Source organism: Sinocyclocheilus grahami, unplaced genomic scaffold, assembly GCF_001515645.1.
Source record: "Sinocyclocheilus grahami isolate Dianchi unplaced genomic scaffold, SAMN03320097.WGS_v1.1 scaffold1366.1, whole genome shotgun sequence".
NCBI classification, from domain to species: domain Eukaryota; kingdom Metazoa; phylum Chordata; class Actinopteri; order Cypriniformes; family Cyprinidae; genus Sinocyclocheilus; species Sinocyclocheilus grahami.
In genome coordinates, this window is record NW_015506545.1 from 332,042 (window position 1) to 346,262 (window position 14,221).

The 14,221-nt window shown below is 39.3% G+C and overlaps 1 protein-coding gene across 1 annotated transcript in view; it reads right to left on the bottom strand.

Annotated features, from left to right (window-relative positions):
- Positions 1-565: 565 nt before the first annotated feature.
- LOC107569627 (microtubule cross-linking factor 1-like) overlaps positions 566-14,221 on the bottom strand; it is a 54,005-nt gene continuing 40,349 nt past the window's right edge. Inside the window, exons 11-14 of the mRNA XM_016255744.1 lie at positions 13,525-13,845; positions 13,148-13,224; positions 9,006-10,578; positions 566-2,099 (exon numbers count right to left, since the gene is read on the bottom strand). Of these exons, the coding sequence (XP_016111230.1) occupies positions 1,881-2,099; positions 9,006-10,578; positions 13,148-13,224; positions 13,525-13,845 (2,190 nt within the window). The 3' untranslated portion in view covers positions 566-1,880. The remainder of the gene's footprint in view (positions 2,100-9,005; positions 10,579-13,147; positions 13,225-13,524; positions 13,846-14,221) is intronic.

The window sequence follows — 14,221 nt, forward strand, 5'->3', positions numbered from 1 at the left end:
GTGGGCTTACATCATGAGCTTTATCACAAGGTACAACAGCATCTGAGGACATGCACTAAAGTGCTAGTGTTTAAAGGCATGCATATCAAATATGATATCTGCACAACTGCTGTCCAAACCCTAGTCTACACATCCAGAAGAAACGTGCACTGGATTCCTAATGGAACAGGTGTCATATTTTGGAACCAATCCTAAACCATTGGATACTATCCTATCCATTTCAAAAGAAATAGTTCACCCAAAAATGCTAATTTTCTTAAAGTTTACTCACCTTCAGGCCATCCAAGATGTAGAGGAGTTTGTTTCTTCATCAGATTTGGAGAAATCTAGCACTGCATCACTTGCTCACCAATGGATCCTCTGCAGTGAATGGGTGCCGTCAGAATGAGAGTCCAATGAGAGTGCCGTCAGAATGAGAGTGGTGTGGATTACTTGTGGATTATTGTGATGTTTTTATCAGCTGTTTGGACTCATTCTGATGGCACCCATTCACTGCAGAGCATCCAGTGGTGAGCAAGTGATGTAATGCTACATTTCTCCAAATCTGTTCCCATGAATAAACAAACTCATCTACATCTTGCATGGCCAGACGGTGAGTACATTTTCAGCAAATGTTCATTTTGGGGTCAACTATTACTTTAAGGTTCAGTGAGCAATGTTGCACACTTTTAATTTTAGGTTTGTATCACTTTTAAACATTAGTCCTGTAGTTTGCTGCCAAACGTCTACAGTATAAAACAATGCAGTGCTAGAATGTTACAATGAGTTGCTAAGCAACAAACAACCAATCAGAGCCTGCCTCAATGGATGGCTTATTAAATATTCATGCATTTAAATCTCAGATCTGAGGGAAACATGTTGAGTTTTATTTTTATTTTTCCTCTTGGTTTTTTCAGCACGTTTCATCCAGAGCAGGTTTACATGTTACAGTTAATAAACTCCTTTACAATTGGCTTCAAATTACGACGTAACTTCCAACTGGAATCCTGCACATATTCCTTCAGGATTTTGTGACTTGGGAAATGTGCATAAGGATAATCAGTGTGTGAATATACTCTCCTGCCACCGTGTACGGAGTCGAACATTCAGTTTTACATTGGGTTTTAAAATACATTATGATTGACATCATGTATCATTAGTCCCTGTCGAACTAGAGAGTGTGTGTGTGTGTGTGTTTTTATCTCATTCTCTTTACAAATACAACTGAGTCTTTTTTAATTCAAGCATCAAAGGTTTCCAACGAAACGAGATGTACGCGGAAATTAAGAAAATAGTTTTATAAACTATATACACGGAACATCATTTGACAAATGATATTCACCCCTCCAAAATGAACAAAAATCAACACATGTAAACTTGTATGCTGTTCCGACAAACGTTATTACTATCCAGTTCGATTTTTCAGAACATCTGAAAAGAAGTTTGCGGCTTCATGACCAACACATATCGAGTGGTATGTATTGCATACATGTACACGGACACACACGGGTACGGGACCGTCGCGAGGTCACGCGTGTGTAGGCACCTCTTATGGAACACTTTGCGGTGTTTTGCGTCAGTACATTCCAGGTCCTTGATAATTCCGAAACGGAATTTCTAGAACTGTTTCCGATTGGATCAGTTCAGCTGGTGCTCACAGAACTCTGCCCTCTAGTGGCAGGGCAGTTAAAATAGTTTTTAGAAAGGTTCTCGATGGTTCCGTCGCTCCGGCGGTGTGCGTACGTGTGGTCAGGAACAGGATGGTAAAGGAGAGTGAAAGCATAAAATACAATCTTGATTTATAACACAATATTTCCCTTTTTTGGGCATTTTAGAAGTGAAATTCTAAGCTACTGTTCTACATCTTGATTGAGGTGACAGAAGGATGTAGTCTAGGCTGGTTAAGGGAAAACCTCCTGACCGGGCTCCTCTGTCTCCGGGATGGTCTGAACCGGTCTGACGGGCGAGGGGAAGCGGAACATCTCCCTTCGGTCTTTGCAGTTGGGTGAGGATGAGGGCGAGTGGGCGGCCCAGCGGGACGGAGGGCGGCGGTTGGCAGGACAGGCCGGACGCAAGAAGCAGGAGTCCAGAGGTGGAGCCACTGGTGAACGAGGCAAGTCCTGCGTCAAGAAACAAAACATAAGCTTTCAAACTTTTTTCTAACTAAGTTTATCTGTTAGCCAGTGGTAAGTCTGCAACAGTGTTGTTATTGTCAGCTCAATTGTCAAGTTGTTTTTGTTAATTGAAATAAAGCAGAAATAAAATAAAATATTAGATTAAAAAACAACAATAGAAATGTTGCCTTGGCAACTAACTGCAATAAGTTTAGGTTGAAGTCTAAAAATGACTAAAGGCCCGTTCACACCAAGGACGATAACTATAAAGATAACGATAAAGATATAGTTCTAAAAATCGTTCTCAATATTAAAGAATAGCAGAGTCCACACCACAACTATAACGATAAAGACAAAGAGAAACAATATTGTTGGAATCACTTTCCAACAAGATCGCTAATATCGTTATCTTTATAGTTATCGGTGTGAACGGGCCTTAAAGCCCCGTTCACACCGATAACGATAACTACAAAAGATAACGATATTCGCGTCCACACCAGCGAACGATATCGTCTGTTTATTCTAAGCGCATATGCGTCTGCCGCTTTAAATTCTCGAGCTCGTTACAGCAGGATGGATTTTGATTGGCTGTAATTGTTTCTATCATTCATCAGCTGGAAAAAATCGTTCTGAAAATGATTCCAGCGATATCGTTTCTCTGTGTCTTTATCTTTATAGTTGTAGTGTGGACTCTGCTATTCTTTAATATTGAGAACGATTTTTAGAACTATATCTTTATAGTTATCGTGCTTGGTGTGAACGGGCCTTTAGACTATTAAAAATTACTAAAGCTAAAATAAAAATAAATCAAAGCTAAATAAAAAAACTAAAACTATTAAAAATACTTTCATTATTTGAAATAAAGCTGAAATAAAATAAAATCAAATATAAATATTACATGAAACTTTGTAATTTAAATTAGAAATGTTGCCATGGCAACTAATTGAAACAAAAGTTGAAGTACTAAAATTAATAAAACTGAAATAAAGATTATACTAAAGCTAAATACAAATTTACTAATCTACAACTAGTAAAAAAATGTTGTTAACTGAAAGCTTAAAAAAGTACTAAAAATAAATTCAAGCTACACAAAAATAATAAAAACTAAAATGAATAAAAATAGCAAAAGAACACAACAAAATTACTAAAGTAGCTTTTTATCATCTTCGAAATATTGCTCGTATAAGACCGATTCTCTTCACATGCCTGATGCAGAAAGGCTTATTCACGCCTTTATAACATCCAGGCTTGATTATTGTAATTCTCTTTTTGCAGGGTTACCTGCAAATTTGATTAAGAGGCTGCAATATGTGCAAAATTCAGCTGCTCGTGTTTTAACTTACACACCATCCCGCAGTCATATCACTCCTGTGCTTTCTCAACTACTACTGGCTTCCAGTTCAATCACGTATTGATTTTAAAGTTCTTATCTTAACCTATAAAGCAGTAAATAAGCTGGCCCCAGAGTATATTTGTAATTTGGTCACAGTGTCTACACCATCTCGGTCTCTCCGCTCTGCTGGTTCTTTTACACTGTACCAGCCTCGTTGTAAACACAAAACTATGGGTGGGAGGCCCAGTTGTGTTGCTCCCAGGTTGTGGAATTCTCTGCCTTATCCTATTAGGAATGCTCCGTCTTTTGATTGTTTTAAGAAATTACTCAAAACATATCTCTTTATTGAAGCTTTTAAGTTATAATCTTACAGTTGTTATTGCCATTGTTGTTATTGTGTTGTCATTGTGATTGTTATTATGGAGTAGTGTTGTTTCTTTTAATGTTGTTTTATACAGTTGTAGCGCCTTTACAAATAAAATGTATTATTATTACTAAAACAAACCAATTAAAATGAAAATACAAAAATAAAAGTTAATTAAAAAGTTAAAATATAAAAAAAAATACTATAATACAATACTATAGCATATACACGTATCGGAGGCCAGCGAGTAAGTGCTGTGCAGGTAAACCTCACTCCCCTGATCTCAAGAGACGCACTAGCAACTGATGCTAGAGGCTGCAGTCTTTAGCCTCCTTGTTAGTGCGTCCGCCTCCCATGCCGGAGACCCACTCGGAGCGAGAACGAGGTGTGGCGGTGATGACCCAGGAGAGAGGGGTTGCATACATATATATACTATAGTATTAGTATATACTATATTAGTATAAACTAAAATAACACTGGTCTGCAAGCATTAGTGCTTTTACAGTTTAAACTTTTAACTAAAATGGATAAACACCCATTTCATACTGTCTGTAGCAAATAGTAAAGAATAATACTCAGTGTGTTTTGATTCAGCAGAACTTTTGCTTTCGAGGAAAAATGTGGTTTCAGCTTGATTTATTCTAAACAATTCTCCCGAGCGATAAAGCAAAAATTAAAAATGAATGAGATTCCAGCGTGAGAGGTGGATATTTTGTGTGGCCTGAATAATTCAGAAACAGGGATTTACTACGTCTACTTGAATCTGCGTTCAGTTTTTGAGTGAGACTTTGAAGCTGATACAAAGTGAGTTTAAATGGAGTCCTGCAGTTCAACTGAAACCAAAAAAAAACCTGCATGTTTTTGATTTGTTTATACACTCCAGTGAAATCATATCGAAGATGAAACCAGTCTTGTTACTGTTAACTAAAACTAAAACTAATGATTTTTCATTTTTTTAAATGTTAATTGAAATAAAGTTGAAATCAAATCAAATCTAAATATCAAAAACTTAAAACTAAAAAAATTATTAAACTAATAAAAACTAATACAAATTAGAAAATAAAAAGCAAAATGACTGAAATTATAAAAAGAAATGCTAATTCAAAATATTAATAGATACTATAAAATTGCATATAAATTATACTAAAATACCACTGTATGAAACTCATCACAAATCTATAACAATCAACCTGAAACACACTACAGTCATAACTGCAAGCTTTGAACAAGCGTGAAGTTGTTGTTAGATGTTAAGAAATGAGACCCAGTATTAGCAGCAGATGTTAAACACTGTAGCAAAGGCACAGCCAACACCAGCCAATGAACCCCAAACGACCCCAACACACCACTGTCACTGCTAGCATGCAGTAATATTGAGCGGCGCTCACGTCCTGTTAACACCAGACAGCAAACATTACAGTACAGTGAACTGAGAAAGCACAAGATGTTACGCTGTAGAGCTTCCTTCAGTTGGGCTGGTGAGGTTAAGATCCTTTGAAATGGACAAAAATAATAAAATTACAAACACGTGGCAGCCAAAGGACCTATGAAAAATAAAAAAGTGATTATATATTAATAGTAAATGGTTAAACCATCCAAAAAGCCACTTGTGAGTTTGATATACAGTGACTCCAAAGGTATTTGTACACTTAAAGGGACAGTTCACCTAAATTCAAATTCAGTAATTTACTCACCCTCACGTTGTTCCAAACCTCTATGAGTTTATTTCTTCTGTTGAAAACAAAAGAAGATATTTTGAAGAATTTTGGTAACCAAAAAGTTGACGGTAGCCATTGACTTCCATTGTATGGAAAAAAAATACTATGGATGTCAATGGCTACCGTCAACTGTTTGGTTACCAACTTTCTTCAACATATCTTTTTTGTTTAGCAGAAAAAAGAAATTCAAATGAAAAAAAAAAAAAGAATGGAGTAAATCATAACAGAATTTTCCATTTTGGGTGAACTATCACTTTAAATGTGCTGTATGTAGGATTGACACAGAGTGGTTGAACTAGGTATTGCAGTCCAAATTCAAAATATGGAGAGGGTTTTTTTTCACCCGGCCCCTCCTCCTCAGACTTGAAGCACACGCAGGTTGCCAGATTGACGACACCAACAAGAACGAGCGCACTTAACGATGAATGAAAGGCAATACGCTGTGTTTTCCGCCAACTGGCAACCTGGGGTGCCGAAATACAATTGGGTAAACTGGCAGTGGGCGGGTTTCACAAACCAAAACAGAGACCGACATTCCGTCCCTGAACGCACATTTTCAAAGGAGAATAACTGACTGTAGCATTGTTTTTCAGATAAACAAGTATGTTAACTTAGCATGTTTCTTAAATATCTGCAAACATATTATGGTGTTTTTTATGCTTTAGTAGAGTCAAAAACTTACATACAGCACCTTTAAGTCAATTTTAAAAAAGTGTCCAAATACTTTTTGTTTTGATTTCAAACACTTTTTTTTGTATTATCTTTTAAAATGTCTATTTGGGAAACACTGCACTTGAATAGTTTGCGTGTATTATTTAAAACCAACAAACAAATACATTTGAGCCACTATATATCAGACAAAGTTTTGTTGTGTTTTTCCATATGAAATCCTACCCCGTGTGGATGAATATTTGGGATAATAATTTCAGTCCAATAAAAACTCTGATAGCTTTTTGGATGACTGGTTATTGGTGACGTCATTAATATTAGACGATGGGCATGCTCACACCTACATGAGGACAAAAAAGGTGTGACCACAACAAAGCACATACAATATTTCCCATAATGCCTAGCGGTGATACGGTGTCTAGAAACTGTGTGGCATGCGGTGAGAGAAGTCCATTAAAATCAGTGAGACACAAGTGAGGTCACTGTGAGGTCAAAGGTCAAGTAAGATCGGTGGAACTTACTGCACGGCGAGCGCAAGCTGCGTTACAGTCCCCAGGGTGCAGTTAGTAAGACAGTATGGTTCTGGAGACAACCCAGAAAGACAGGAGTAAACACACTGGTCAAAATAACACAACCACATCAGACTCAGGTGAGAGGTACAGCGGGGATCTGGCAAGTCTGGCTGGGTCGCAGGGCATCTACGGTAAAACCTGTAAAAGCAGCTCACTGTCCATTAAATATAAACGTTACAGCACAATATAGAATTTTGGTGAATCTCAAAACTTGTCCAGGTCATACTTCACCCCAAAATAAAAACAAAAAACAAAAAAAAAAACACTGGAATTTGGCCCAATAAATGTTGCCCAATTATCATTACAATATTGCGATATAATAATATAATATATAATCATTATTGCATAAATAAATAAATAAGTCTTAATGCGGCAAATTTCTTAATGTAAATATACAGGTGCATCTCAATAAATTAGAATGTCGTGGAAAAGTTTATTTCAGTAATTCAACTCAAATTGTGAAACTCGTGTATTAAATAAATTCAATGCACACAGACTGAAGTAGTTTAAGTCTTTGGTTATTTTAATTGTGATGATTTTGACTCACATTTAAAAAAAAACCCACCAATTCACTATCTCAACAAATTAGAATATGGTGACATGCCAATCAGCTAATCAACTCAAAACACCTGCAAAGGTTTCCTGAGCCTTCAAAATGGTCTCTCAGTTTGGTTCACTAGGCTACACAATCATGGGGAAGACTGCTGATCTGACAGTTGTCCAGAAGACAATCATTGACACCCTTCACAAGGAGGGTAAGCCACAAACATTAATTGCCAAAGAAGGTTCTAAAAAAGTATGGAAAATAGCTTTATTATTATTATTATTATGGGGTGAAATGTGACCTTACATACTGATACATACACATATGATACATAATTTTTACTTGTTTTTACACTCAGAATATATCCGTACTTCTAATTGATATTCAGATTTATTCTGCAAGGTGACTGCCTCTATTTAAAATTCCGAACAACAGAAATAATCAATTAAAAATCAAATTTCCAATATAAAATTTATACTAACTTGAATTACTCTGTGCTTAACTGGCACAACTGTTTAGGGAATTCATCCCTTTCTTCAGTATTGTATGCATTCATGCCTAATAATATCCATTACATTTCAAAGACAAATCCCAGATGCATACACTGCTCACAAAGAACTATCTGCCTGTAATGATGTTAAAATATGTCTTTGATCATTAACATAGCATCATGGGATTGTGCAATGATGCTGCTCCTACAGTAAATGCTGCTCTGTCTATTGACAAATGTCTCGTGCTTTCATGTGAGGGATTAATCTTCCAAATAGATCGAGGTTGGTAGGCATCAAACACTGGATATAACTTTATTATGGTGAATAAGTACATCCTGCATCCAAAGTAGTTATGTAAGCTAGTTCCGCTGCAAAATAAAAAAAACAAGCAGCACATGATTATACTACTGTTAGCATTGCAACAAAGTAGCGCGCTAAAGCATGCAAGGCCTGCGATCAGGCAGCATTTGGCAGTAGGGACTGAGACTTTTTGATACTTTATTATAACATAATTTTGTACTAGTACATCCTGCATCCAAAGTAGTTATGTAAGCTAGTTCCGCTGCAAAATAAAAAAACAAGCAGCACATGATTATACTACTGTTAGCATTGCAACAAAGTAGCGCGCTAAAGCATGCAAGGCCTGCGATCAGGCAGCATTTGGCAGTAGGGACTGAGACTTTTTGATACTTTATTATAACATAATTTTGTACCTTGAAACTGCAATGTTCAAGTACCAAAACATTTAACAAGCAGCCAAATTTATACTGTAATATACACTAAGAATGAGACAAACTAAGTGTGCATGTACCCGAAGGAAATAACAAAATCACAAATGAGATCTCAAGATCTCATTTGTGTCTACCAGACAGCAATGAGATTAGACTAAATGGAGACATTTGCTTAGGTCTCCTGTTAGAAATAGACCCCAGAAATCTTATGTGTCTCCTATAGAGTTTCAGAAGAGCTCTTAACAATATCTCAAAGTGTGCTCAGATTTGCCAAGATAATAAAGTCTGAAACCAAAAGTTAGAATTTATAACAAAATCTTCATTTTGATGACAAATTACAAAGACAAACATGTGCACATGCACAATAAGACCAGGAACAACTATTAAGAAAGTAAGGTAAATTTTTCAAGTTGACTAATTCTTGTGAGCTATAAAAGAGCATAATATAGTGTTCTTTCTTTAGGTAGAATTAAATAAACCTCTCAGTTACCTCAAGACATTCTGGTTTCTCGGTGTCTCCGGTTTTGTTCGGAGCAGCTGCAGATGAAGTGGAAAGCCTCCTTTCTTCTCTGAAGCTCTGCTCCAGTAGTTTCTTATTCAAGATTCGTGCTGCGTTCTCAGCTAGCGTGTAGCCCGGGGGAGCGGACAGGTCCTGTCTGATGCTAATCACCTCTGGAGATTTCTCGCCTTGCGTCTCTACAATCAGCTGCACAGGGCTTGGGGACCGGCCCCGAGAGTTCCTCAAAGGCCCCTGTGTAGCACAAACACTGGGAGATTTGGGGTCCGCTGGCCCTTGAGGCCCTGCTTCAGTGGGACGAGAGCGGCTTGGGGACTTGTTGAATTTCTGCAAGGGGTCGTAAGCGATGGGCGTGTGGTCGATGATGCTGAAGAGGCTGGAGAGGCCATCGTTGATGGTGGTGTGAACGGGACTGTCTCTGGTCGTGGTCGAACGGGCCCAAGCGGATTCGTTGTTCCCTTTTTGCTGCTGGGCAGTGGTTGTTGGGGTGGGAGCACGTATTAGGCTGGCAGGTTGTTCTGATTTACCAGAATTAGAAGGTTTCCTTTGGAGCTTGGGTGAACCGTATTTCGGTGAACAACATGAGCGTTCAAACTTGGCCTGTACAACTGGAGAGTATTGCATCTTTCTCAGGCTACGAGAGGGAGATGAGATGGGTGTGGAGCCTCCTTTGGGTGTCAGACAGCGGTGAGGGCTGCTTGTGAGGGTGCGAAGAGCCTCTGTTTGCAATCCCACACTGATGGTCTGGGTGGTCTGTGTTCCCCGTGTGGTTAAACCATTCGTCTGGCATGCCATGTCCCGTAGCTGCCTTTCTGGAGGGCTGGATCCGGATGCAGAAGATAATTGGATGGCATTTCGGGCACAAAACACCTTTTCTTTCATGTCGTCGCTCAGATTCCGTGACAGCTCCAGCTCTAACGATGAGGTATACCCGACTGCTGTGCAAATCGATGGACGTTCTCCAGGCCTAAGTCCTGCCTCCATATGACTCCTAAGCTCACACGGCCTTCCTCCAAACACCTCCTCAGCACCTCCTACTACCTCCTCTCCCTTTACGTTGGTCACTTTGGAGAACATGTACTCCTGCTCAGGGGGGCCTGGAGCAGACTGCTCCCCTTGAACGGGACTGTGGAGAACATTCACCCCAAACTGTTCACCCCCCTGGGCCGCCCTGAGTGGGAGCTTTTGGCAGTACTCAGGGCTACTCATGGTGTTGGTGGTCAAGGTAGCGCTGGTGGTCAGGTACCAAGAGGCTGGCTGGAATGCTTCTGAAGTAGACTCGGCCCTTCGGGATTCTGCCCTTTCTGTCCATGCCTCCATCACTGGAGAGGGGATTACAGGGCCAGGAATGGGGCAAGCAGCCACGGAGCTGGTGGGCAGATCCCAACCCTTACTATTGAACTCCTCAATGTATTTCAGGTCATCTGGTGAAAGGGGAGGAGTCACATCGTCCCGTCCATGCTCGCTAGGCTTGCTCTTATCTGGTAGGAAGGGGGAGCTGTCCATCAAACGCTGGAAGTCGCTCATGGAGCAAACTGACTTCGCCCTGCAGAGGCAAAAATGAATGAAAAGTTACATTGGTGTTGCAAAACATTGTAACCAACACTTCTCTTGACTTGTTCAGCATACTGTATTATTTTGAATTTATTTTGATGCAGTTCATTGTGGGTTTGCCTTATCTGCAAAGGATAGACTCAATCCTCAAAGAAAGTATATTATAAAGCAGCACAATGTCGCTGTTTACTTTTTGGAACAGTCTTTGTGTCTCCAGGGAAGTGCATCGATGTTCTCAGAGTTAACCCTATGCTCCCCTAACTTTGAGAACATGAGACCCTAAGAACTGGGGATTTTAGAACCTTGGGAATAAAGGATCCTGAGAACGGGGGAACATAGAACCCTAGGAACATGGGAGCCTGGGAATAGGGGATCTTGGGAACTGGGGACATAGGACCCTAGGAACACGGGACACTGGGAACTGGGAAATATAGATCCCTAAGAACATGGAAGCCTGGAAACTGGTGAAAATAGAACCCTAGGAACATGGGAGCCTGGAACTGGGGAACATAGAACCCTAAGATCAAGGAACACTGGAAACTGGGGAACATAGAACCCTAAGAACATGGGAGCTTGGAAACAGGGGATCTTGGGAATTGGGGACATAGAACCCTATGAACATGGGACCCTAAGAAGTGGGGAACATAGAACCTTGGGAACAAGGTGTCTTGGAAACTGGGAGACATAGAACCCTAGGAACATGGGAGCTTGGGAACAGGGGACCTTGGGAACTGGTGGCTTAGGACCCTAGAAACATGGGACACTAGGAACTGGAGAACACATATCTCCAAGAACATGGAAGTCTGGAAACTGGGAAACATAGAATCCTAAGAACATAGGAGCCTGGAAACAGGGGATCTTGGGAACTGGGAACACAGGACCCTAGGAACATGGAATGCTAGGAACTGGGGTACATAGATCCCTAAAAACATGGAAACTGGGGAACATAGAACCCTATGAACATGGGAGCCTGGGAATGGGAACTTTGGAACATAGTACCCTAGGAACATAGGAATGGCTCCAACAGGAGCATGCCATTGATACTTTAAAGCACTCTATAGACCAATTTCAGTGTTTGCAAACAGTGATGACGTTTTTGTGGGCAGAGCCTATCTGGTGGCATAAAATGCCAGTTTTAACGTAGCAGTCTATTCAAGCCATGGAATAAAATAATAAAAAATGTAATTTTTAAAATGTAAATTGAAGTTTATATTTCAAAATTCTGACTTTTTTCTTGCAATTCCGAAATTATATAACACAATTCTGGTAAGAAAAATCAACTCATCATTCTTTCTTTTTAGTTTATAATCCCACACTTCTGTCTTTTTTCCCTCAGAATTGACAAACTCGCAATCGTTGACTTGAATAAAGTTATAAAGTCCGAACTAGGAGATATAAACTTGCATTAGCAAGAAAAAAAGTCAGAATTGTGAGATAAAATAGGTAAATGTTATGTAAAATGTTATAGGTTTAAATAGTATTTCATTCATGTATTTCAACTGTAGGGCTAATGCAATATGTCCCCTATATGAATATTATATAGACCTATTGTTTAAATCAAATGTATGCTTTAAAAGTAGGGTAATCATAGCAGGTTTCATCCATAGTCTGTCAAATGGCGTCTTTGACTACAGTGTTATATAAAAATTATTTGCATTCCAATTCTGACATCCAAATGCACAACACATTTTTTCTCTTATTCCATGGATTTTACCCGTTTCCCTCCACTTGTTCCCAGTGTTTTTCTGCCACCACTATGCGCGCACAGCTGCAAGTGACGTAACTGTGACGTCTACTCCAAATTGGTCTATAGGTAGCCACTTAATGTGTCAGCCCCAAAGGATAAGTATATTTATTAGAGCAATACACGTGTACTGATGAAGTTATCTATCCTTTGTTGCTGCCTGGCACATTTCATCTCTGGCCTACCGAGATTAAACTTTTCCTTTCCATTCACAATTCTCCAGAGATGTTGCTGAAATGGCAACAACAGCACAGTCTAAACATAGCTGTTAGCCTGCGCTCAAACAAGGGCAAAGTGAAACTGATTGATCCGTACAAGGTGAGACGGTCAGGAAAAGACACTGAAGCTTATTAGCAGTAACTGAAACAATGTTGAGACCTTTGAAAAGGACAATGATAAATGGACATGGGGTCAATAACCTGGGCTCATAGGAGTTCACCGCCAGATAACAAAACCAGCAACTAAAGGCCTCAGGTTTCATATTCACGCAATGTTTAAAATAAGCAAATTAACTATGTTTTCTGAGGTCAGGATCACTATACACAGACAAATCTTACCCCTAACCCCTTTAGAAGTAAACTGTGGTATCTTCAATAATTGTAAACACCACTCTACTTATAATTATGTCAAACTAACCCTAATCATATTATACATCTTTCAGCGTTGAAATATAAGATTATTTTGTTCATTCACGTAGCTGTTTTCAAGTTTTGTCAAGGTTTGCTATTCTTCAGAGCACTGAGAGAAGAGCAAAACTTGCATTGACTAGAACACACATACTCATAAACACACACATACTCGTAAACAAAAATCATACCTGAGTAGGCTACCACTGCTCTTCTCTTCCTCAGGGTAAATGGCAGGATCCACACTCTCAGAAATCTCATTCAGTGCCTGAAACAACAACACAGTTAAAACATTAAAAGCCACAAAATGTTAACTTGCTTTAAGAATTTATGTGGTACATTGAGTACAGATTGTTTTGCTATTTAATAATTCTTCCTCATTTCACATGCAAAGATGTTAGCCAATCACAATAGAGGTCATATACATACAGAACTCATTTACAGCAGCAAAAACAGCATATTTAATAATAAGGGCCAGACAGAGGATAATGACCATGATGGACCTCAAGAAGAAGAAAAGAAAAGAAAAAAAAAGTGCCCTATTGTGTAGAGTGTACTGATGTCTTACTCTGTCTCTTACTTCTTTCAGGTGAGGGAACCTCTTTTCGTTCTCCAGACGTGATGGAGGAGGCACAGAGGATCTGGCTTCGCTCAGAGGATCCAGAGAGAGGGCATCCAGGAACAGGCTCCCTGGGGGCAGGTGTCCCTCAAAGGGTCTGTGTCTGCCCATCGCCCCCTTCTCCTCCAGCGTGGCCTCCGAGTCGGAGTGGGAGCGTGAGTGTGCAGCTGTGCAGGGGGAGTGTGGAGATTTAGGAGCCTTACAGGGGCTCTCCTGAGGGGAGAAGACATGTGCTGCGCCTCCTTCTGACTGAAGAACGTCTTTCTGCATCTGAGGTGGAGAAGAGGAGATGATGGCTTTGTTTCGAGACTTAGTAAGCTGTTTTGCTGCCAACTGTCTTAGGCAACTATCTTCTAAGGCAGGGTTTTTTGGCCAGCTGAACCCCTTAGATGTGAAACATTTACATTTAGTCTCTCCTGAGATTATAAATTAATATTTAAATAATTCAACAACACATTCCCATGTTCCTTTAATCTTTTATTAAAAGTGATTTATTTTGACTTTGTAGTTGGAACCCAATCAAATTTAATAATAATAATGATAATTTTAGTTATAATTATATTATTATATTTAACTTTAATTATTAGAAATTAGTGCTGTCAAACGATTAATCGCATCCAAATTAAAAGTTTTTGTTCACATAATA